This window comes from Amphiura filiformis, chromosome 9 (assembly GCF_039555335.1).
Source record: "Amphiura filiformis chromosome 9, Afil_fr2py, whole genome shotgun sequence".
In the NCBI taxonomy this organism is placed as follows: domain Eukaryota; kingdom Metazoa; phylum Echinodermata; class Ophiuroidea; order Amphilepidida; family Amphiuridae; genus Amphiura; species Amphiura filiformis.
Window position 1 is genome coordinate 5,575,260 of NC_092636.1, and position 24,086 is coordinate 5,599,345.

The following is a 24,086-nucleotide window of genomic DNA, read 5'->3' on the forward strand; positions in this document are numbered from 1 at the left end:
TCTAGATTATGTGTAATATACTGCTCCACAAGCCACTGTTGTAAATTCGTTCTGGTATTATACTAGAACGAAATTTGACGATATTTTTGCTAAACTAATTAATCTGCAGGAAATTTTGGTATGTAGCCAGAAGTTTCCAGTGGTATAAAAATCTCAACTTTTTTGGAGAAAAGTGGGGGGGTGAGGCTGTGGATCACGAAATGCCCTTTTAACTATAGCCTAATGCTTAGGATTTAGCTATGTTTCTTTTGGCAAAGAAGGATAATATTTAATCCTAAAAATTTAGTACTGTATTTTTCTAGAATCGGAAGTCTGAAGTAGACCGAAATGGTGATGTTAACAATGACCTTTTATATTTACTACTATTGCGATTGTGAATTGGAATGTACCAGAACGGAATTGAAAGTATAGAAATGATTAGTCTCATTTGCATTGAACGTCACATGCACTATACAGAATACAGGTACATGTAAAGGACAAATGTTCTGCTATGATAGTTTTAAGCAAATATAAAAATTATCACCAACTGCGTTATTCATTTTGCTGAAATAAGACATCAAAGCTGGTAGAACGAGCAAGGAAGAAATGACTACCAAGCCAGAGAATTACTTTGATGATTTCGTCACAAAACGAAGTGAACACGCAGTTGCAAACGGGATAGGAACTGCACCAGAGGAACGTGAATGTTTTCGATATTTTGATAGGGACGGGTAAGTTTGGAATAATTTGCTTAAATGGCTCAACGGATCAAGTAAAGACGTAATTAAAAAGTATTAATACCTAGTACGCCTAGGCCTATTATTATATAGCTTCAGAACTATTATCGTATTCACAACATTTTAACATAGGACGAACGATGGTGTATTTAGGCGCATTTTGATACCCCATTAGTCCAATGTTGTTCAATATTAACAAAATATTAAAAGTACTATTAAATACCCGAAATTAAAAGTTGCAGTTATTTGCATTGATTTGATTTCAGCGCGAAGATATAATGGCGGGTTCATACGACAATGCATGCGTAATAACCATCGTTGTACAGAGTGACTGTCACTCTTTCTAAAGTGAATATCACTCTTTCCAGAGTGAATATCACTCTTTCCAGAATGAATGTCACTCTTTCCAGAGTGAATATCACTCTTTCCAGAGTGAATATCACTCTTTCCAGAGTGAATATCACTCTTTCCAGAGTGAATATCACTCTTTCCAGAGTGAATATCACTCTTTCCAGAGTGAATGTCACTCTTTCCAGAGTGAATATCACTCTTTCCAGAGTGAATATCACTCTTTCCAGAGTGAATGTCACTCTTTCCAGAGTGAATATCACTCTTTCCAGAGTGAATATCACTCTTTCCAGAGTGAATGTCACTCTTTCCAGAGTGAAGAGTGAATTTAAGAGTGAATATCACTCTTTCCAGAGTGAATATCACTCTTTCCAGAGTGAATATCACTCTTTCCAGAGTGAATATCACTCTTTCCAGAGTGAATGTCACTCTTTCCAGAGTGAAGAGTGAATTTAAGAGTGAATATAACTCTTTACAGAGCGTTTCATTATCCATTATAGAGTGATCACTGTAAGCAATCGTTTTAGAGTGAAATAATCTATTTTTACTCATCCGTAACCCCTGGTTCTCACTTCCAAAGTTGTCAAAACTACAAAGTCGAACTGGTGACCCGTTAACTTAACGGTTTCCAAAATTGCGCACAAAGCTAGCGAATATTTGAAATTGTACCAATAAATACTGATTACCAAGGCCCTATGTAAAGTGAAACCAGTATCGTCTGTGCTGTAAAATTCATATTGTATTTTTCTTCTGAAAATGACGAGTTTGAAGCCAGGGTTTGGAAATCGACCAAAATACCCCGCAGCCAAGATAGCTGTTATTTATAGTTTGCATGTTACTGCTACTGCTATTGCTACTGCTATTGCTACTGCTACTACTACTAGTAGACATATCACCTCAATCAAATATAAGCGCATCAGAAACACGTTATTTAATGTTTCTACATGAATGAGCTTTATTAAGGGATCTGGAATGAGCGTTTTGAGCATTTCGACAGTATATTTTGTGGGACATGAGAGCACATCAGACATATCGAATTGCATTCTGAATACGGAGAATGTCTTTCTGATATCAAATAATTTTCATTTTTTGAAATTCACGATATAATACAAATGTTATGACAAATTATTAAAATTTGATATTTTTCATATTTTTGATATAATATAACAGTCCTTGAAGTAAATTTTGTAAATCTAATGATATATTCTTAAAGTGTATGTAGCTGGGAGGAAAAGCCGACGATCAATTGAAAAATTTGACCTTTCATATTGAAGATATGGATTTTTCCCCAAAAGACCTAATTTTTTTGGGTGTTTTGGGAAAAAAATCCATATCTTCAATACGAAAGGTCAAAATTTTCAATTGATCGTCGGCTTTTCATCCCACATACATACACTTTAAGTATAGATCATCAGATTTATAAAGTTTACTTCGAGTACTGTTAAATATCAAAATACCAATTTTAATCATTTGCCATAAAATGTGTATTACATTGCGAATTTCAAAAATCAAAATCATTTGATATCAGAAGAACATTCTTCGTATTCAGAATACAATTCGATATGTCTGATGTGCTCTAATGTCCCACAATAAATACTTGTCAAACGTTCATACGAATCATACCCCATCCCTTAAAGCATCAAAAATAAAAAAAAACGGAATTGAAATCGGCCAATGCATTGTGATGTATTTTAAGATGCTCATAAATGGAATGAAATCCTGCCACAAATGGCTATAATGACAAAATTGGCACATTTCGAGATTTGAAGGCTTATTTGGACGCTTGCTTGAAAAAGTAGCGTTAATTTAAGTATCACAGGTTAAATGCCTATCTTTTCTGACTTCGTCAAAGAAAACATAATTAAAAAATCTATCATTGAACAATTATAATAAATTAACCAAATATACTATTTTAGCAATTTCGGTCAATCTGCAGACAAATTAAAGCTGTAAAAATGACTAAGTTTAGCTAATTAATTTGCAAAATTGATGCCAATAGAAAACCGTACATGATATCAGTGTGCGGTTTTTTTGGCACAAATTTCTTTCAAAGTGTACAAAGTTCTTTCATTTGATAACAAAAAATACACAAAAAGTTATTAATTATGCAAACTAACTAATTACAGCTAATTATGTATTCATGATATTATTATGTAAATTAGGCATGAGCAATTTTGGTTTTTTAGAAAATATTTAATGAAAGTCTTTGCATTCATCATAAATTTGTCAAGTATGAACCTGTTATGGTTATGATATTGAATAAAGAAACTGCAGTTAATTACTTAAAGGAGTATTTCGTGATCCTAACATCCTCTTTTTATGACATTTTTCAGTAGATATCCACGAAAAAAGCTTCCCCAAAATTTCAGTTGATTCCGATTTTGCGTTTGCGAGTGTACCGTATTACACTGCTCCATAGACAATGTGTTGTAAATTCGTTCTGGTAGGCCTATACCAGAACGAAATTCAAATTTCACGATATCTTTGCTAAACGAATTAATCTGCAAGAAATATATTTTTTTGTACATAAATATGTAGCCAGAGGTTTCCAGTGATATAAAATATTGCCTTGTTTTGAATAGGCCTATGTTTTGTGTTTTAATTCGTTGTCTTGCGTGCAGCCCTGCACTGTATCCGGGTCAGTGTCGTAGCCAGCACTTTTTCAGAGGGGAGGGGGGGGGGGCAAAGGGGGACAAGACAAATTTTAAGGGGGGCACCTTTTGGTGACAAAATCAGTTAATGTTACAAATGCGCGCGAAGGTTAAAGGAGTATTTCGTGATCCTAGCATCCTCTTTTTATGACATTTTTCAGTACATATCCACGAAAAAAGCATATTCCCAAAATTTAAGTTGATTCCGATATTGCGTTTGCGAGTTATGCATGATTATGTGTATTACACTGCTCCATAGACAATACGTTGTAATTTCGTTCTGGTGCACCAGAGCGAAATTCAAATTTCACGATATCTTTGCTAAACGAATTAATCTGCAAGAAATATTTTGTACATAAACATTATGTAGCCAGAGGTTTCCAGTGATATAAAAATTTTTGTGAGAAAAGTGGGGGGATGAGGCTGTGGATCACGAAATGCCCCTTTAAAATGGCAAAATATAATGTAAATTTGGTCAGAAACACAAAAAGTCTTAAATGTCAGGGGCGGTCACCATCCCACAGGGGGGGCAATGGGGACAAGACTAGTCCCCTTGGCTACGCCACTGATCCGGGTCAACTTTGCTGACCCTGGTACATGTCCTGGGCATTTGTATACAATCTTTGTTGTTTTGCCTGCTTGTATAATAAAGATTGATTGAACAACATCAACATTTTTTTGAAAAAAGTAGGGGGATCACGAAATGCCCTTAAATATAATACAAAAATACAACGTTTGACATTTTGACGGTGTCTGGAATAGAATTTTCATTTTTTTCTGTAAACATGGTATGTGTCACCATTGTTCAAAGCCAAATCCGAAAAGTAAAAATAAAAATTCATTTGCAATGAGACTTTAAATTAACATTTTGTTATCTGGATTAACATGGGAGGACAAATGGTAAAAGGAACCGCCATTCCACTATACCGCGTATACAAAAATGGTGTGGCCTTGGACACACACAATGGCTAAGAGCTATTGTGGTTTGGAATATTACTCCCCTTTAAAATCACTTTGATAATGTTATGTTTCAAGTCGTTTGCCTCAAGTGTGCCATTCGTTGTCGACGGAAATAATTTACATGCTAAGAAAGATTAGTATTTCAGCTAAATGGCGGTAGGTCTTTTTTTATTTTATTTCAAAAGGCCTATATTTATTGACTTATGAGGGATCTTCAACAATCCATAAAAACAGGTAGTAGCTCTTAAACGAAGGAATATTTATTTTAAAAGATTACCCGATGGTAGTCACAGAAAGGTTTCACACACCATATATTAAAAATTCAAACAATTGTGATAAATAGCACATATGAGGAAATTAATTTTTCGACATGGATGTTTGCCAAAATTGAACAACTTTGATGCGCGCGCTTTTCAATTTACTGTTATGCTTGCATGCACAGTGTGGCAGAATAATTGTGCAGCCACTGTGACATCCCTACTACTACTGCTACTGCTACTACTACTACTGCTACTGCTACTACTACTACTGCTACTGCTACTACTACTACTACTACTACTACTACTACTACTACTACTACTACTACTACTACTACTACTACTACTACTACTACTACAACTACTACTAATAATAATAATACTACTGCTGCTACTACTACTGCTACTGCTACTACTGCTACTGCTACTACTACTACTACTACTACTACTACTACTACTACTACTACTACTACTACTACTACTACTACTACTACTACTATTGCTGCTACAACTACTACTAATAATAATTCAAACCTATTTTTTCTTCTAGAGATGGGATTTTAAATCATGAAGAGTTTCACCACTTGTGTTGTCAATTGCTGTCATCGAATGATGATTGTGACCAACAATGGACAAACCAAGACACTGACAAAATACTCCAACTCTTCGTCAAACAAGTAAGATTTCCTATCAATTTATTCAGGGCCGGATTTACCTTTTTTGGGGCCCTGGGCCAGGCCAAAATTTGGAGGCCCCAAACGCACCGCGGGGAAGGCATGTGCACTCAAATGGCCAAGTTTTTAGAGTTTACTAGGACATTTGCGTGCGAAGCGCGCGAAAACATTGCAATTTTAAACTATTTTAGCCCAAATTGAAGCTGATTTTACTATATAAATGGCCATTGCGCAAATTGTGCAATTTTTGTAGGCTATTTTGGCTAAAATGGAAGATGCACACTGCACAGGGCAATTTTTGGGGCCCCCACAATTTGGGGCCCTGGGCCCGGGCCCATCTGGCGCTATTGTAAATCCGGCCCTGAATTTATTATCAACGGACTGATCACAGTCATTTGTTTCGATAAACCCACTGCATTTCGCGCAAGCATGAAACGATGGCCCATTCGAGGCCATATTTATACATTACTAATATTGTGTTGCCTAGGCGTCAGGGGACTCCCTGAAGAAGTATCACGACATGCCATCATGGAAGGCTAGCTGGATTCCTAATGATGAACAACACGATCGCACAAAATAGGTTCAGCTACTTAAATTTACAAACTGAATAAAAAGTATCAAGAAAAAACACTGAAATGGGTAAAAGCAACAAATGCTTGAAAAGGAGGTTCTGGCGATGGAAGACGCAAATTTCCAGATGAACTCAGAAGAGGCTTAAAGGCATTCCTACAATGCAGTATGCACTATATGATTGGGAAATATGATCAATATAACCTAATCTTAAAGGCAAAGTCCCCATTACACACACACAAAATGGTTATTTTAAAATGGCAGCCAACGAGCTAATAGTTGAGACTTATCAAATTAAATTGGATTTTCTTATAGAAAACATTCTTAATGTCACACTGCATTAATTTTTATTCACAAGTCTCAATGTTTTGAATGTTAAATAAAAGGATGAAAACACCAGATATTTGCACACAATCCCAATGCAAGGTATGGTCAATTGTGCCACATGTGTACAAAAGCCAGACATACCAAGGTCAGAAACCCCATTGGGTTATGGGAATGTAAATACATCCTCTGAGATGAACTCTTCTAGCGTTCGAAAACCGGTGAAAGAGCGCTAGCGCAAATACATGCAAGAAGCCGCCAAACAAACAGCTGCAGACCAGGGTTTTCTTTAACGCACAAAACACGCGTATTTACGCGTTCAGGCACTTTGCTGACTCCTTCAAATCCAAAGTCCCAAAGTCCAATGCGTACAAAATCTTGAAAACGTACGCGTTCAGATATTGACAAGATTTGAATAGAGAAACACCCGATATTGTGCATTTATTCTCGGCTTTTGGCATTTAGGACCTACTCCCGATATGTAGGGCCCATCACATTTTGTCAGCATCGATCCATGCATGTTTTGGTGATTAGTAAAATTGCAGAGGGTCAATTTGAAATCTTGCAAATTGGGTTCGGGTCCTTTTTTCTGTTTAAATGATGCACCAAATGTCTTCAATTGGACTTTAATTTTGCAAAACATTCCCTCTCATGGGGGAACATCCCCCTTAGACACCCCCATGCCTAGTGGATAAACAAGTGACCCTTTTCGCATTGGCTTTCGACATTTGCCAATTTAGGCCCTATGTTTAACACAATTTATAGGCCTAATAAGGGAAAACGTGACATCGAAGGCTTTATGGACCGTCATTTTACAATTTTCGGCTTTTCAACTTAAATTTTACACAGTAATAGTGCCAAAATGGTCCACCAAATCACTTCAATTAGGTCTTCATTTTGCAAATGTTCCAAGTTCTGAGGGGGGAACATCACCCTGCGTAGTTGATAAACAAACGGCCACTTTCACTTCTGCTTTCGACATTTGCCAATTTATGTTTAACACAATTTGTAGGCTCCATGGACTGCTCATTTCACAAATGTTCGGCTTTTTAAACTAAAATTTTACACATTAATAGTGCCAAAATGATCCACCAAATTGCTTCAATTAGGTCTTCATTTTGCACAAGTTTCTTACTTCTTTTATTATTATTATTATTTTAAATGTTATTATTTTCTTTTAAAATTGCCCCACCCCCTTCTGACTGCTTTAGCTCTAGATCCGCCACTTCTCCAAAAAGTGGCGTATATTTCTTATTGACTTGGGGGGGTGAAAAAATGTCTTGAAGTATAGTGAAACCAGCACCTTTTGGCGAAAGAATAAGTTTATGGTACAGAAAATTTTACCATTTTGAAGCTAAACTGTTGAAATATGGTGCAAAAGTGGAATAAATTCGCACTAAGCGCGCAACAATTTGCACTTTTGGGACTAAAATGACCAAATATGAGGTTAATTTGGTCAGAAACCCACATACAGCCGTCAACATTGGGGATGATTGTATGGACCATCCCCCTGGCAAAAAATCTACATCTATGGCTCCAAAAACACACATATTGTTAAAAATGTCTTCAAAAATAGTATTATAAAAATACCCCTAGGGCAATGTTTTTGGCTCCTTCAGAGGAAAAATCACAATTGAAAGGGTCAACTTTTTTTGAAAATACCCTTTCAGCAAAATGCTTAAAGAAATCCCTGCTGCAGACGTAGTAATGAAGTGCTGGAAAGAATACTTGAGGAAACATATGAAAACTATTCTTTCGAGATGAAGGAGTTCCGCATTCCGTTGCAGAACCTATCAATTTAAATTCGGCAGGCATGAACATTCTCAATAAATGAAGTATTTAGAAAAGACCATTGGTACGAGTCGTTGATGACTTAATGCCAAAAACACCTTTTGCCCAAATTCACAACAAAACACACTGTTTGATTAAAGTTAACAATATCTGAATCTTTAATCAAAAATAAAGTAACTATGATTTGTGATGATCTGATACATAAACATAAATACATGCACTTTGTAGTCAATCAAATATATACATATAATTATGAATGCTACTTAACCAGCGGCGTTCGTTTTGTTGTTGATTACTAAGTTCTGATGTATATCCTGATTCACTTGTTCTGCGAAAATCACTTTTCAGCAGAGTCTACTGACGACTTTAATATCCTTTGCATTTAAATCCTCGCACAGATGACAATCTCCAAAATGATGCTCTTTTCACCTTTCACACAATTTCTGATGTAAAACAGGCCTGGCTCGCATGCAGTCCCCTGTTTCCACTCACATTAACAGATGTGTTGTTTCATAAACAAGTCGATAGAAGAATATATTCCTTTCTTGGAAGAGATACGCACTTTGACGTATTCTAGATCTTCTCCGTTATTACTGGATAGTGGCACATTGACTACATAAGATATGTCTGGTTCGCAATTTCCTTTCTTTGAAGGTATATGGACTGTAAGCACATTAACTAGCCCACAACAACATGTATAGCTGTAAAGAATTGTATTTACAATTTTCTTATTATACTAAGCACCTAAATGCCCCATTCCATTAATAGCCCATTACTTCATTCACAACATATGACGTAATCTGGAAATTCCCAAGACCAATTGTAAACATAAACATTTCACATTTACAACATTTCCTGGGGCATATCCAATATGATGTCATATCCACCTTACATTCTCGGGGATTCCCCATCCATAAATAATCCTGAATTTGTTTACTGTGATTACATGGAAAATGGGGATTCCCAATTTTAAATTGTAAACAAAGATAAACGATCAAATTAAATTATTCAGGGCACATCACACCTTCCCCCTTAAAAGAAGAAAGTTAAATTTAATGGAAACTTTCTTATATGTTTTATTCTTTTGCATCAATTTTAATTATTATAGAGTCAACTTTGAGTGTTTAACTCTTACACAGTGACTACTTGTCACACACAAGTTCCTTTTTAACATGTTTAATGGAATTTGTGTTTGCTTATTTGTTTGATTACCTTTGTTATGCAATTCTGGAAAAGGCATCAACCATTACATTGTCTTTTAATAATATGTTTGATGTCCAGATTGTACTCGTTAGTTTTTGTTCTTAATCCTGTTGATGAAGGTGAGTGGATTGTGGTCTGTGAATAAAAGGACAGGGTATACCCAGCTGGGGTATACCGTAGTATACCCAAACACACTGCGTCGCATTGAAATGTAGCAATGCTAATATTATTAATAGCAATGCCAGACACTCCTTTTCAACAATGGGAGTAATTTCTCTGTTGCTTGTTGAACTTCTTTGAAAAATAATATATAGGATGATCTTCACCCTTTTGCATCACAACACCTCCACCTCCACTCCTGCAAAACAGGTGCAATCAGTGTGCTCATGAGTTTTGACTTGACCTTGTGAAAAGCATTTTCACACTGCTCTAACCAAATCAAAATGAACTTTGCATTCTTCTTCATCAAATTAGTCATAGAACTTTGGATATAAATTTCTGTAGTAGCCAACCTTACCTAGAAATCTCATGAGTGCCTTCTTTTTTTTACAGGTGTAAGGGTATTGCTCAATTGCTTCAACTTTGGCTAACCAAATCAAAATGAACTTTGCATTCTTCTTCATCAAATTAGTCATAGAACTTTGGATATAAATTTCTGTAGTAGCCAACCTTACCTAGAAATCTCATGAGTGCCTTCTTTTTTTTACAGGTGTAAGGGTATTGCTCAATTGCTTCAACTTTGGCTTTGATAGGTTTCACATGACCTTGACCTACAACATGGCCCAAGTATGTGACTGTGGTATCTTACACCAGATTGACTGCTAATTGTACTTCAGACAGCTTCTTAAACAATTGATGGAGTTGTTCCAGCTTGTTCCATGTGTTGTTCCCAAGTTTGACTGTAAACAATCAAATCATCTATACGCTTCACAACCCTCTATGTCTGCCACAATTTGATTTACCATTCTCTGGAAAGTTGCAGGGGCATTCTTCAAACCAAATGGCATAACTTTGTAGTGGTACAGACCAATGTACAAAAAAGCAGAAATCTCTTTGGCACAGTCTGTGAGTGGAACCTGCCAGTACCTTTTCAACAGATCAAATTTGGTAACAAATGTTGCATTCCCAGTTCATAAATTCTCGGAATAGGATACGAGTCTGTCTTTGAATGAACATTTGCAGCTCTCATGTCTGCGACTAATCTGTATGAACCATGAGGCTAGGATACACGGTCAATTCCGTTTACTACTAGTACTCCCGGTCCCCGCACTCCGTGCATCGGCGGGTATTCATGCTTGTCGGTGAACTTTAAAAACATACCCTTTTGCATCTCATTTCGCGAATTTTTTAGGGGAAAAACACCCCTATTTTTAGCGACTTCGCGAATTATTTGCCCTTCGGCAATACCCCTATTTTCGCTAAAACACGAACAATATTTCTAATAATACCAGTGTTCTAGTCTTTTTCTGGCAGAAATGCGTAGGCTGCTCGATGAAAATACCCTTTTTTTTTCAATTTCGCGAACACGTGGTTTGAAAAAACACCCCTTTTGTTGTGTGTTTCGCGAATCGCGTTTCTTCATCTGAAAACACACCTTATTTCGCGAAATTTTCGACGAGCATGGATACCCGCCGATGCACGGAGTGCGGGGACCGGGCTAGTACTACTTGATTCTATGATATCATTGATGTCTAGCTTGTTGATTTCATTTGTTAGATGTTCCATTTTCAATGAATTGACTCTGTACAATGCTGTAACTTGTAAGGATGCTGCTTGATTGGTTTTGTATCACCAGCATCTACATTATGTAATGCAGCATTTGTTCTACTTGGCGTATCAGGAAATATATTGTCAAATTTGTGAATCAAATTTGCAATTTGACTTTGTTAGTCTTGAGAAAGATGACCTAACTTTTGGTCTAAGTTTGTATACAGCACATCAGAATTGTTCAATTTTACATTACTTAGTATATTCTTGGTGCTCCAGCTCATTATCCTGGTCAAAATGTGACATCAGAATTGTCATCTTTACTTTGGTCTACATTGGCGAGTTTGACTACATCGGCATATTTGTCTGCATTATTGGCTTGTTTTGCTGTACACACAGTTTTTAAATGCCACTATCACTTCTTTCAACATAGGCCTACTCTTTGAGCATATTTGTGTGGCATAACTGCCTGCTCTTGCGTCTACCATTTTACGGAAGTCTTGATAATATAATCTGCTTTACCCACTTTTGACTCTACCTCACATGGGACATGATATCTGGGTTGCAATGGGTGTCCTGGAATTGGAAACAGTATCAGAAACTATATCACCTAGTTTGAACACTATTTCCCTGGCATGTTTATCATACCATCGTTTCATTTTGGCCTGACCCTGTTTCAACTTTTCTTTGGCGATATCAGTTGCTCTGTTAAGCCTATGCTTAAAATTGGAGACATATAATCCAATAAATTGATATCTGATTTCTCATTCTGTTCTTTCAACAACTTTAAGGCTCACGTACTGTGTGTAATGTGTATAAACACGAACTCAAAAAGTTTCCTGAACAGCTTCCCTATCAGCAAACAATGTCTCCTAAAACATACCTTTGCGACTACCTCTGTTTTCATTCGTTGACACACCAAACTGCACTTCTTCTCAAAAAATCGAACCATTTTATATACTTATAGAAACATTTACCACAAACATTTGAATATAAATGTCTCATGTCTGACAAAATGTGTTTAGGCATGAGGTGAATCTGTAATATGTTTTCCAAATAAAGTGCAACCTCATCCAATTGCGCGGCTAATCCGGCGAATAAAAGAAAAGAAAGAAACTTGAATATCTGAATATTCATGTATATCTCAATGTCAGCCATTAAGATACGATATCTTACGCACTTCGCTTTGTTTTGTTTATAGAAAGAAGTAGACGAAAAAATATTTGAGAACATGTGGAAGAGTTGGATAAAACCGGTAAGCAATGAACTTGCAACATTGAGATTTCGCCAACACTTAGGCTTAGCTCTCTTTGAGCACAATTAGGGTTAGGACCTAACTTGGGTAGGGAGCTCGATAGGGTTAGCTCCAGAAGCTGCAGTCAAGTTAGCTCCATTGATATGGCGTTCGACTATGGTGAGAGAGGTTGCGGGTTTCGAACCCAGGCGGTGCCTAGTACGATCTCGTGGAAAAATTGAGTTAGCTTGAAATTCCCATGGACAAGGAACTTACTGCTAATTGTCTCGTTGTAACATGTACGAAACTCGGGGAGCTGATCCCGGTTGCGAAGGTTATTTGTAGAATGTCTGGGGTGTGTGCTCTTGTAGCAGCAAAGTCCCTGAATTGTTGTTATATGGTTTATGGTATGATGTGGGCCGTAGTGGTCAGCGACAACCTGTAAAGTGTGCTGAGGCTTGTGGATCAACGTCTAGGCGTTGTGCCTGTGCGTAGCGCACTATAAATCACTGCGCTTTTTTTTCCTTTTTTTTTTTTATATATGTGACGTTTACGATATCTCAATTTTACATGATATGATGAGATTTGAGGGGATTGGACAGATTTTTGAAAAAGTGGATCTTTGGGTTACTTTGGTGATTTGTTTGGGGCAACATTTTAGGGATCTGGGGGTACTAGTATTTTGGCTGAGTGGTTTGGACCTCGGTGGAGTGGGGAGCCTCCACTTCCTTTTCCCTACTCTAGCTACGGGCCTGATGTCCAACGTGACTCTATTGTTCTTTGAGACACATAAAAGTTGCATCAAATAAAATACGTGTTCGCCAGAAACCTTCTAGTTCTCTCAAAGCGTTGATGTTATTTATTCATCTCCTTGGCAAGAAGGGTCAAGGAATCAGTATGGATTCGCAAGAGAGGAGGAGACAACACCATGAACAGAGACGATGAGACATTCGTTTTGAGTCACATATATTTCGACCCTCTGCTCAAGACCAATGTTGGAGACAATAACATCCGGTAAGATTCCCGCTCCAAACAGATGGATCAATAACATCAACGCTTTGAGAAAGCCTGAAGGTTTCTGCCGAAACTGTAAGCAGAAAAACGTAATTTTTCCTCTGGTCGTGACAAAGAACTTTAACGGAATTAATTCATCTCTAATAATTATAACACTGTAACAGATTTTGAGACCCAAAAGTGCTTTTCTGGTAGTTGATGTGCAGAATGACTTCATAAGTGGTTCGTTAGCCCTGAAGAATGCTCCAGCTAAACAAAACGGTGAAGAGGTGGTGCCAGTCATCAACAAGTGAGTTGCCCCACATCATCATCATCATCATCATCATCATCATCATCATCATCATCATCATCATCATCATCATCATCATCATCATCGTCGACATTGTCATCATCGTCGTCATCATCATCATTATCATCATCATCATCATCATCATCATCATCATCATCATCATCATCATCATCATTATCATCATAGCAGCAGCAGCTACAGCAGCAACATCAATCAGCAACAACAACATCAACATCAACATACAGGGTGTAACAATAAAATTTGTACAATTTTGAAAATAGAATGACACAATTACGCCGCTTATTTTTTGGTTTGATATTTATATGTCTATCAAGATAATTTCTTAAGCCACCAGATAGGCTTTGTTCCAATAAAATCGACAGTATACAAGTGAAGATATGGCCAATTATGTAACTTAGTCTTAAAACCGCTTGGGCCACTTTTGTCTAAGTGTTACAAAAGTGACTGAATAGAGTTGAACCATGGACCAGTTGAGTGGTGCTCTTATGATAGGTAGTTTTAAACAATGGGGTATTCGAAGTGGTAGAAATGATTACATAATAGAATATCTCCTTGAGTTTTTGAAAGTCACAACTAAGCACTGACATAACAACCTCATTTACTAGAAATCGTGGATGCAGCTCAACAACTTCAACCCGAATTCACGTTGGAAGAGCGTATTTTTATGGTTGTGACATTCGGTAGCACATTGAGTCAAGCAGAAACCATCAGATTGTTTATAGCTCATTTTCCAAACTCACGTCTTCCATCAAGGCATACAATATTATTGCATATAACTATGAGAAGTAGGTAGAATTTGTTTTATGCTGGCAATAGTGGTCACCCCAGAACAGCTAGAAGCCCAGCTGAACTTAGTTTCAAAATTTAATTGTTTTGTATTATATGGATGCAAATACTGTTCTCAGTTTTACCAATGCTATCTCAGGGATATGAGAAATTACTTTATTTATAAGATAATTTGAAAGTAATTTCATGACTTCATTTAAAGATTGTAAAGAAATATCATATTATTATTAAGTTCATGTTAATTATATGAAGAAACACCACTTATAATTCTTTTGTGTCAGTTCTTTGATGTTTAATGCACGATAAGCATATCTACGCGGTTCAAACTTGATAAGCGCAAACATGGCAAAAGTGGCCCAACACGTTTTCTGGACGATTTAATTAATCTTTTGAACCCAAGCTAGTAAAGAAACCAACTAAACGTCTTCTTTTAGCCAAGATCTTACTAATTGTATTGCATATAACATTAATTTTTTGTGCCATAACTTTTTAAGTTTTTTCCTGAGAAGTCAAAATGCAATTGTACAAATTTTATTGTTACACCCTGCAGACGACAACTACCACGATGCTGATTACCACCCCAACAAGTTGATTTTGTTAGCAAAATGTTGTTACTTTCTTTGATATCACTTGATAGACTTCATTACACTCATAGAAAATGTTCGTTGGCATTACTCAGTAAGTTGATGTAAGTCGTTGCGTCAACTTTCCGAGTAATGCCAACGCGTACAATTTTGAGTAACGCTGACTCGATATCATTATGTTGGTCGCACTCATTTGCACTTACTTTATATTGAGTTGTTACAACTCAGAAAATGAAACTAGCCTAGGTTAGCATACTTTTGGTGTGCTATAGTATACAAAAATTTGCACTGATTACAAAAATAAATATTTGAATACTGCTAATTGTGCCGAAAATGATCCAATTACGTGAATTAAGTAACAAAGTACCAAATTGGAATAACTCAAAACAATAAGTACCAGTAACTTAATATGAACGAGTTACATCAACTTACCTGTTGAGTTACAATAACTCAACTAATTGGTTCTTTGAACCTTGTTTATTTTCTAAGTTCCCTGAACTTGAATTCAGAAGTTGACATTACTTAAAAAGTTGACGCAACGACTTACATCAACTTTTTAAGTAATGCCAACAAAGTTGATTAGTTGACGGAACTTTTTGAGCTTTTTCAGCATTTTTTAAGTTCGGATAACTAAAATGAATTTTGTTATGGCAACTTTTACACTATTTTTGAGTTGTCCAAACTTACTCCTTTTGAATTGCGCCAACAAGGCGAACAAGTCATTTCTATGAGTGTACTTAGCTATATATACCTGGTCTTTCTAATATTCAGTCTATATCGCACTGTCACATTCGATATTCAGTCCATATCGCACTGAATATACGGCATAAATAGGGCCATTTGTTGGTGCAATGTTACATGTTACTGTTGGTCGATGTTACGGGTTACTATTGCTTTCTTGCTATGCGGGCCCCTTATATTGGGGTCCCACTTGGAGGAATTAGTCGTTGTATATGGGAGTCGCCGGCTTCAGGCCTACCGGCCCCGCGGCCTTGATGTTTTTTGTTGATACTGGGGCCTTGTATCAACAAAAACTTGAAAGCCACATGGCCCTGCAGGCCAGATGCCGACGACTCCTAAGTGGGACCCTAATAGAAGGGCCCCGCAGGGCTAGAAAGCAAGAGTAACCTTAAGGGTGAAGGGCTTTTTCTACTGGGTGACGGGGTGTCGATAATGAAAACGGCATGTCGTTGTTGTTTCATAGTTTTAGCTTGTTGTATATCCAAATTTCGCGGTACGTGGTTCTTGTTTTGGACCCCATCTTTAAATAAGGGCAAAAGACGTTTAAATGGGAAGAACATCCAAAGAGCCCTTCCGTTACAAGACGTGTTATGGAAAAAAGAACCATTGACAAGTTCGAACAACAAACTGAACACCCTTGTCTGTCATTTTCACGATTGGTATAATTTATGTTTCTTATGTTTCGCAGGTTGATAGAAACGGTAGAGTTTGACATAGTCATCTTTTCCCATGACTGGCATCCCGACAACCACATATCATTTTATGAGAATCTTCACTCAAGAAAACTTGATTCTGCAAGTCCAGTAAGTTCATGGTTAGAAAATGATCTAGTATACAGTGTAAAATTGGTGTCTTAGAAAATACTGTCTTGCAATTGAGACAAATCTGTTTTGAGACAAGGCTGTTTTGAGACACTACCCCACATTAGACCCCACAGTCATGATTGTCTCTGTGCATGACGCACAGTGTCATCGCCCCGATATCTTCATGGCAGAAATCGCCATGATAGGTTGAATCCACCGCCACACATAGCCATTTTATATCGACCTGTTTAATAGTTTTGTGTCGCATCATGGGCCGAAGGACATCTGACTAAGGCTACTGACAATAGCCCCGATTAGCCCGGTTACTGTCCTCGCTGTGTGTTAGTCGAGCATGGTACATCATAGGTCATATGGTTTTAGACTACCTTCACGATTGGCCTATACAGTATACACTGCGCTATATAATTCGGCACATATAAATCTAAATTATTGTCAGTTTTGGACTCAAGACGCAAGCTAGTATCTCAAAGCGCAAACTAACGACTATCATATCTGTTAAAAATATATATTCAAGTGCAAGGAACCACATCTGGCTTCTTTATACGAAATCATTTACGGGAGATATTCATCATTTTCAAACCCGGTATCCAAAGAGTTATCGTCTTGCTGTTTAGTGTAATTATTAACCGGGCGATGTCGGTGTGTAACGCATTCAAATGTAAGACACAAAGTCATGTCTCAACGTGCAGAAGCGTATAAAATTTAATTTTGAAACCGAATCTGTGTATATGTCTTTTTGTTAGACATTACATCTCAATAAACGAACCACACATATTGAATAAAAACCAAGAAAACTTATATGTCCACTCTTTCTCATATTTGGTAATATTTTTATACACAGATTACCGCTGAAGTAGCAAAACAATTCGACACAGTTGTTTTTGCCGGACATAATGGGGAACCATATTATAGGCAAACTTTGTGGCCTAAACATTGTATTCAAAATTCATCTGGAGCAGAACTTCACACAGATTTGCAAGTAAGTGGATATAAATATTTGATAACATTCTTTTCCTAATTATATCATTCACTGGAGGATAACAGTTTAACTGTGGTACACTTTCAGGTACATAAGGATCATATCAAAGCTTACAAAGGCATGAATCCAGAGAAGGACAATTATTCGGTACTTAACCCCACTCCAGAATTAGAACCCAATAATAACACATCGGGGCCTGCGTGGTTAATAAAACAACTAAAAGACCAAGGTATGTCTGTGTCAAATGTTCGGGTGTCAAAAAGCGACGTAATTTTATAAATACATTGGCAATATTTTAATACACTCTTACAAAGCGCAGAATGGACTTTTAACACTAGTCTTGCAAAAGGTAAAATGTTAAGTAAAGATGTCAGGAAAAAGGATGTCGGGTGAAAGACGTACATTAAAATGCAGAGTTAATGCTATTCCCGGCTGCTACTCTAGTCCTATATACATGATATACATCAATAGATACATCAAATCAAAATCTATTTGTTTATCTAAATGTGTTTGCGGAACAAACACTATGTGTTACAGTTTAATACATAAATGTACGTGGTCATACCAAATCCACAGCAGCCAGTAACCAAACTGGCTGCGGAGGAGACTATACCAAAATAACCAAATCATGGATGTTAGAAAATCAACTAATGATAGTAATTAAATGAACATCCACGGTATCCAATTTTACCGACAACACTAGTGCCTTTTATATAATCCCGTAACAATCCGACAATAATTTAATGAAATGAATCACGTCTTATATCAGATATAACAGATCTGTATGTATGCGGTCTCGCATTAGATATCTGCGTCGACTACACTGTATTGGATGCTTGTCAGTTAGGATTTAGAACCATTTTAGTAGAAGATGCTTGTCGTGGGTTAGATGAAAAAGACATCATGATGAAAACGGAGGGAATGGGAGAAGCTGGATGTCTTGTGGTGACAAGTAATGAGGTTTGTGAATGAAATTATCGAGGGCTTAGAGCAAGAACTAACTATGTCCACAATTACATGTTACTCATTTCGGCAACAAATAGATGGTTAATTCTGCCTTCCATAATAAATGCAAGTGACTTTGGGGTATAACAGTTAGCATGGTTAGTTAGACGCAAGTTACCATTTACATACCCCATTTGTTGCCGAAATGAGTAACATGTAATTGTGGACATAGCTAGTTCTTGGTCTAAGCCCTCGTTATATACATATTAAAAATATTCACAGGAAGTTAGTAGGATGAAGGAGCACTTCGCTCAAACATGTAAACATTTACACATTATATAAGTACAAACAGTTGTTACGGATTCGAACCAGCAACCTTCGTAATATTTGTGCGACGCACTAACCAGCCATAGATACGCTGGAGAAGAGTTGAAGATTGAAATAATAATGCCTATTATAGTATTAGGTTCAAATGATGTTCGTCACTTTTCTAGCGGAAGGTATCAGTAGTGCATATGAATAACAAATACATGATACTTCTGTCAGGATTTTTTTGGTCGCCCAGTACAAAAACAACGTCATTTATTACTAAAAAAGAACACGGCAGGATATTCTTGCACATGGGAAGTGTGTATTTGCATACAGTACAACATAATCTGATAACAACATAAAACAATTATTGATTCTGTTTTCAATTTGACAGATCCTTGAATCAAATTTAAAGAAATCTTAACGTTTATATCAGAATTTTTGTGTCAGTTCCTGCAGAACTGACACCTTTAGTACAGGTTTGACGATCACGTGACAATTCGAATCATCATATCGAAATATCACGTGGGTAAAAATATCAATATCGATATCAATACTATTCGTCAATTCAGCCCCAAACCAATTCGCCCACATGCTAATTCGAACCCTGTATATTGATGTACAAAAAAGTTGGCCAAAACTATTTCGTGATTTTCTCCATAACCGTTGTTTTTACACCAAATCTGTATATTTAGATGCCTTGATGTGTTGCATTCGGTCACAAACGAATTCGTTGTACTTTGCGCACTTAACCCTCTATCTTTTAAACCAAATATCCTAAAGAGTCGTGTGATATGTCGAACTTTTCCTCAGGTCATAAAGAACAAAAAAAGTCAGCGTTCGCGTATCTATACGTAGCCCGGGTACGTAGCCGCAGTTATTGTGGCCCTCACAACTCGTGAGCTGCCGGTCCTAGGAAATGGAATATTACTGATAAATATATAAAGATGGCAAAATCAGTAAACCAGTTTAAGTTACAAATAAAGAAAAGTCTAATAAAAAATTACATCTAATATTTAGGCATTATTTAATGACCTCACCCATCCCCACCCATCTCCACCCCAACTATCAATTTCTTCTGTGAACTGTGGAATGTCTATATGAAATGTTATAAATATTTATATTGCTTCTTTCTTTGCATGTTCTTCTCCTCTTTCTTTTATTTGTTAGCTTTGTGTAATTTTATGTTGTAACTTAAGGCAGTGTAAGGGGGCGCTCGCTTCAGGCCTTTTGAGCATCTCCTCATTCAAATGTTGTGTCTTTTATATATATTTTGTATGTCGATTTGTATTAAAATAAAATGATGATGTATGATGATGATGATGTACATCATTTCCTACAGAGTCGTGAGATATGTCAAACTTTTCCCTTAGTCATAAGGAACAAAAAAAAAGTCAGTGGTCGCATATCTGTAGGATCATTGGTAAATAAGATGATATAGTCACTTTTTTTAAATTTTTACCAAATATCGTAGAGAGTCGTGCCATATGTCAAAAAGGAACAGAAAAGTCAGTGGTCGCATATCTGTAGGATCATCGGTTAATGAGATATACCCGGTAGTCACTTTTTTGTACGTTGTGCACTTAACCCCCTTGTTTTTTACTTCTGGATATCGTTTGGAGTCAAATGATTTTTCATTTTAAAGCTTATGATATATTTTCTAAACACGAAATAAAACAAAATTGACCGCCAGCCGACTTTACAACTGTTTCGTGATGGACGGTCACATATATTCATTAACATATTAAATCGTTTATCCCTTTTGGTCGATATCGAATTGGTTTGTGGCTGACTTAGCTTGGGGCCAATGCATGAATTGGCATATGACCAAGTCAACTGTGGACGAATTGGTTTGGGCCGAATCGACCTTATACCAGGAAATGCCGAAAATTACGTACTTTACAAGGCAAAAAGCAACTTTTCTAGGCATTGTTGACATGGTGCCCCCGCTAAAGAAAGTTTCCTACTATAAAGACCTAACTTTTGAAATGGTTTGTACGGTTTGAAGGTGCAAAATTAACAATAAGCTTAAAATAAGACGCCGTTACCGCCGGTTCATCATCAACGACTTTGACAGATGACGTCATCAGACGCAATCTCTCTGTCTTGATAATATCGACATGGACTAATATATAGAGCACGTAGTGTGATGGACTGGAAACTTCACGCATCGATCTGAGGACAGCTTTCAAACATAAGTCTTGATAGTAATACGCTGTTTTAATTAGCCTATATCTGGTGGCAACAGCATTTTTCTACAGTCACGTGATAATGGCACCGACGGTGTCAACATCTTTTTTTTTTTCCTTTTTCAGCTTTTTGTATTTTATCTGTACTTGGAGCTGGTGGGGAGAGAAAGCATAAAATACATTCAAGAAAAAATACAACTCGAACCAAAGATCAAGGCTCCATTTCAAATTTAAACCTAAAAATCACTCATTTTTGACACCGGACGTTGTTCAAATTTGCGCCAAAACTTCACCTCTGAAATAAAATATTGGGATTTTTTCTCAGATTCCTTCATGTAGACACTTGCCAGAAGCAAATTATTTGAAAACTGGCGAATTTTGACAATTATCTTTTTGAAAATAAAGCTCAAATAAGCGGTGGACTATTTTAACCGAATTTCACTGGTACATAAATCGTGGAGTGATTTGGTGGTGCGCCCTCTGAAAAGATTTGAAGAATAGAAGGCTGACGTTGCGCCAAAACATATGTGGGCCTATTTAATGATATATGAACTACCCACTCATGTTCTTGTCAGCGCTACAGTGCAAAACTTCTCTTTAAAGGGGCATTTCGTGATCCACAGCCTCATCCCCCACTTTTCTCAAAAAAAGTTGAGATTTTTATATCACTGGAAACCTCTGGCTACATAATGTTTATGTACAAAATATTTCTTGCAGATTAATTCGTTTTGCAAAGATATCGTGAAATTTGAACGAAATTACAACGCATTGTCTATGGAGCAGTGTAATACACATAATCATGCATAACTCGCAAACGCAAAATCGGAATCAACTGAAATTTTGGGAATAGGCTTTTTTCGTGGATATGTACTGAAAAATGTCATAAAAAGAGGATGCTAAGATCACGAAACACTCCTTTAACATTACATTCAAATAATAATTAAATTGTAAATTGGAACTGACACCAATTTTTTTCAGGAATACTTGTTTATGTAGCCACAAAGCTGCAAACTTTCCATGAGCTCCAAGTTTGTGGTAATCGATTTGTACCACGTTTGCGGAGTTCCAAGTTTGTGGTAATCGATTTGTACATCAAAACTGCAAACGTTCCAGGTTTGTGGTAATCGATTTGTACCATGTCTGCGGAGGTCCAAGTTCGTGGTGATCGATCTGTACATCAAAACTGCAAACGTTCTAGGTTTGTGGTAATCGATTTGTACCACGTCTGCGGAGTTCCAAGTTTGTGGTGATCGATCTGTACATCAAAACTGCAAACGTTTCAGGTTTGTGGTAATCGATTTGTTCTGCGGAGTTCCAAGTTTGTGGTGATCGATTTGTACATCAAAACTGCAAACGTTCCAAGTTTGTGGTAATCGATTTGTACCACGTCTGCGGAGTTCCAAGTTTGTGGTGATCGATCTGTACATCAAAACTGCAAACGTTTCAGGTTTGTGGTAATCGATTTGTTCTGCGGAGTTCCAAGTTTGTGGTGATCGATTTGTACATCAAAACTGCAAACGTTCCAAGTTTGTGGTAATCGATTTGTACCACGTCTGCGGAGTTCCAAGTTTGTGGTAATCGATTTGTACTTCAAAACTGCAAACGTTCTAGGTTTGAGTTCAATGTTTGTAATCAATTTGTACCAAAAAGCTTCGCATGTTCCAAATTTGTGATAATCAAGTGTGTTTGCCATTGTTTTTGCAGGTCAGCGATATGGTATCCGGACTTGTTCGTCATCCAAAACTTGCACACTCCACGTTACGGCCACGCGCGTAGTCAAGAATTTTACCAATGTTTACTGGGGGAGGGCTGAATGGGTGTTTTGTGGATTTGGGGAAACTTAGGGAGATCTTTGGCCAAGTTAGTGGAATTTTAGGAATATGTGGATTGGTGTTTTGGACAGATTTGAGGAATGTTTTGGAACTAGATGGATGGAGAGGTGGCTACTGTACTCATTGTTCCTCTTCTGGCTACGGTGCAAAATATTTCAACGTTATCGCCGTAAACAAGGGTGTATTCCAAGAGAGGTTTTTGAAATAATTTTCGCCAGACGATATCTTGTTAAAAACATCGATCTCAGCAAAATCAGTTCCCTACAGTTAGAAATAGAGACTAAATATATAGGATATCACTTATCACTTGAACAAAACTCTAAAATTCTACAGACCAAACGATAGTTTATTTAGATGAAATATGGTAAGGATTTGAAGATTATTTATTTGACGTTATTTATTCACCATTAAGGGGTACTACACCCCTCGATAAATTTGTGTCTATTTTTGCATTTTTCTCAAAAACTAATGACACAGTGGTAACAAAAGTTTTGTATATTATAGGGGCAAGGAATCCAGTTCCTACACTGGAATTTCAGTGACCTAAGACAAGCGGTTCGTTATTTATGATAAGAAATAAGGTACGGCTAGGATGTACCTCATTTCCTATCATATATACTGAACCGCTTGTCTTGAGCCACTGAAATTTCAGTGTAGTAATTGGATTCCTTGCCCCAATAATATACATAACTTTTGTTACCAGTGTGTTATTATTTTTTGAGAAAAATGCAAAAATAGTCTAAATTTACCACAGGTGTAGTACCCCCCTTAAAATTATAAATGTTAATAGTTTTTTTTACACCGTTTTCACTAATGTTCATAGAAAACTTCAAATATTTAGATAATAAAATACTCCTGTCTAAATTGTTGTGATGTGACTTTTTGAAAAAAGGAATGAAGAACCACAGAAGCCGTAACTTAAAACAGTTTCAGGTATGCGGCATAAGATTTTAACGGATTGGCTCTCTAGAAGATGTTTAATAATACTCACCGATTTGGCACTGCTTTGGGAATTAAAAATTACACAGAACCAACCCAGACAGGCTCCAAAGGATCCGGATGCAGCTGCTAGATTGGTGACCAGTGCAGAACGCGGATCACATCACTTGCATCAAGTTTGGCTTCTCAGTGATACAGA

General features: G+C 36.9%; 1 protein-coding gene across 1 annotated transcript; it reads left to right on the plus strand.

Moving 5' to 3' along the window:
* The first annotated feature begins 433 nt into the window (after positions 1-433).
* LOC140160555 (uncharacterized) lies at positions 434-23,459 on the plus strand. Its single transcript, XM_072183799.1, has 9 exons — positions 434-710; positions 5,483-5,609; positions 12,403-12,456; positions 13,614-13,738; positions 16,559-16,673; positions 17,536-17,673; positions 17,761-17,902; positions 18,443-18,633; positions 22,821-23,459. The coding sequence occupies exons 1-9, from the start codon at positions 586-588 to the stop codon at positions 22,890-22,892; spliced, it is 1,089 nt and encodes a 362-aa protein (XP_072039900.1). The 5' UTR covers positions 434-585; the 3' UTR covers positions 22,893-23,459.
* Positions 23,460-24,086: the final 627 nt, after the last annotated feature.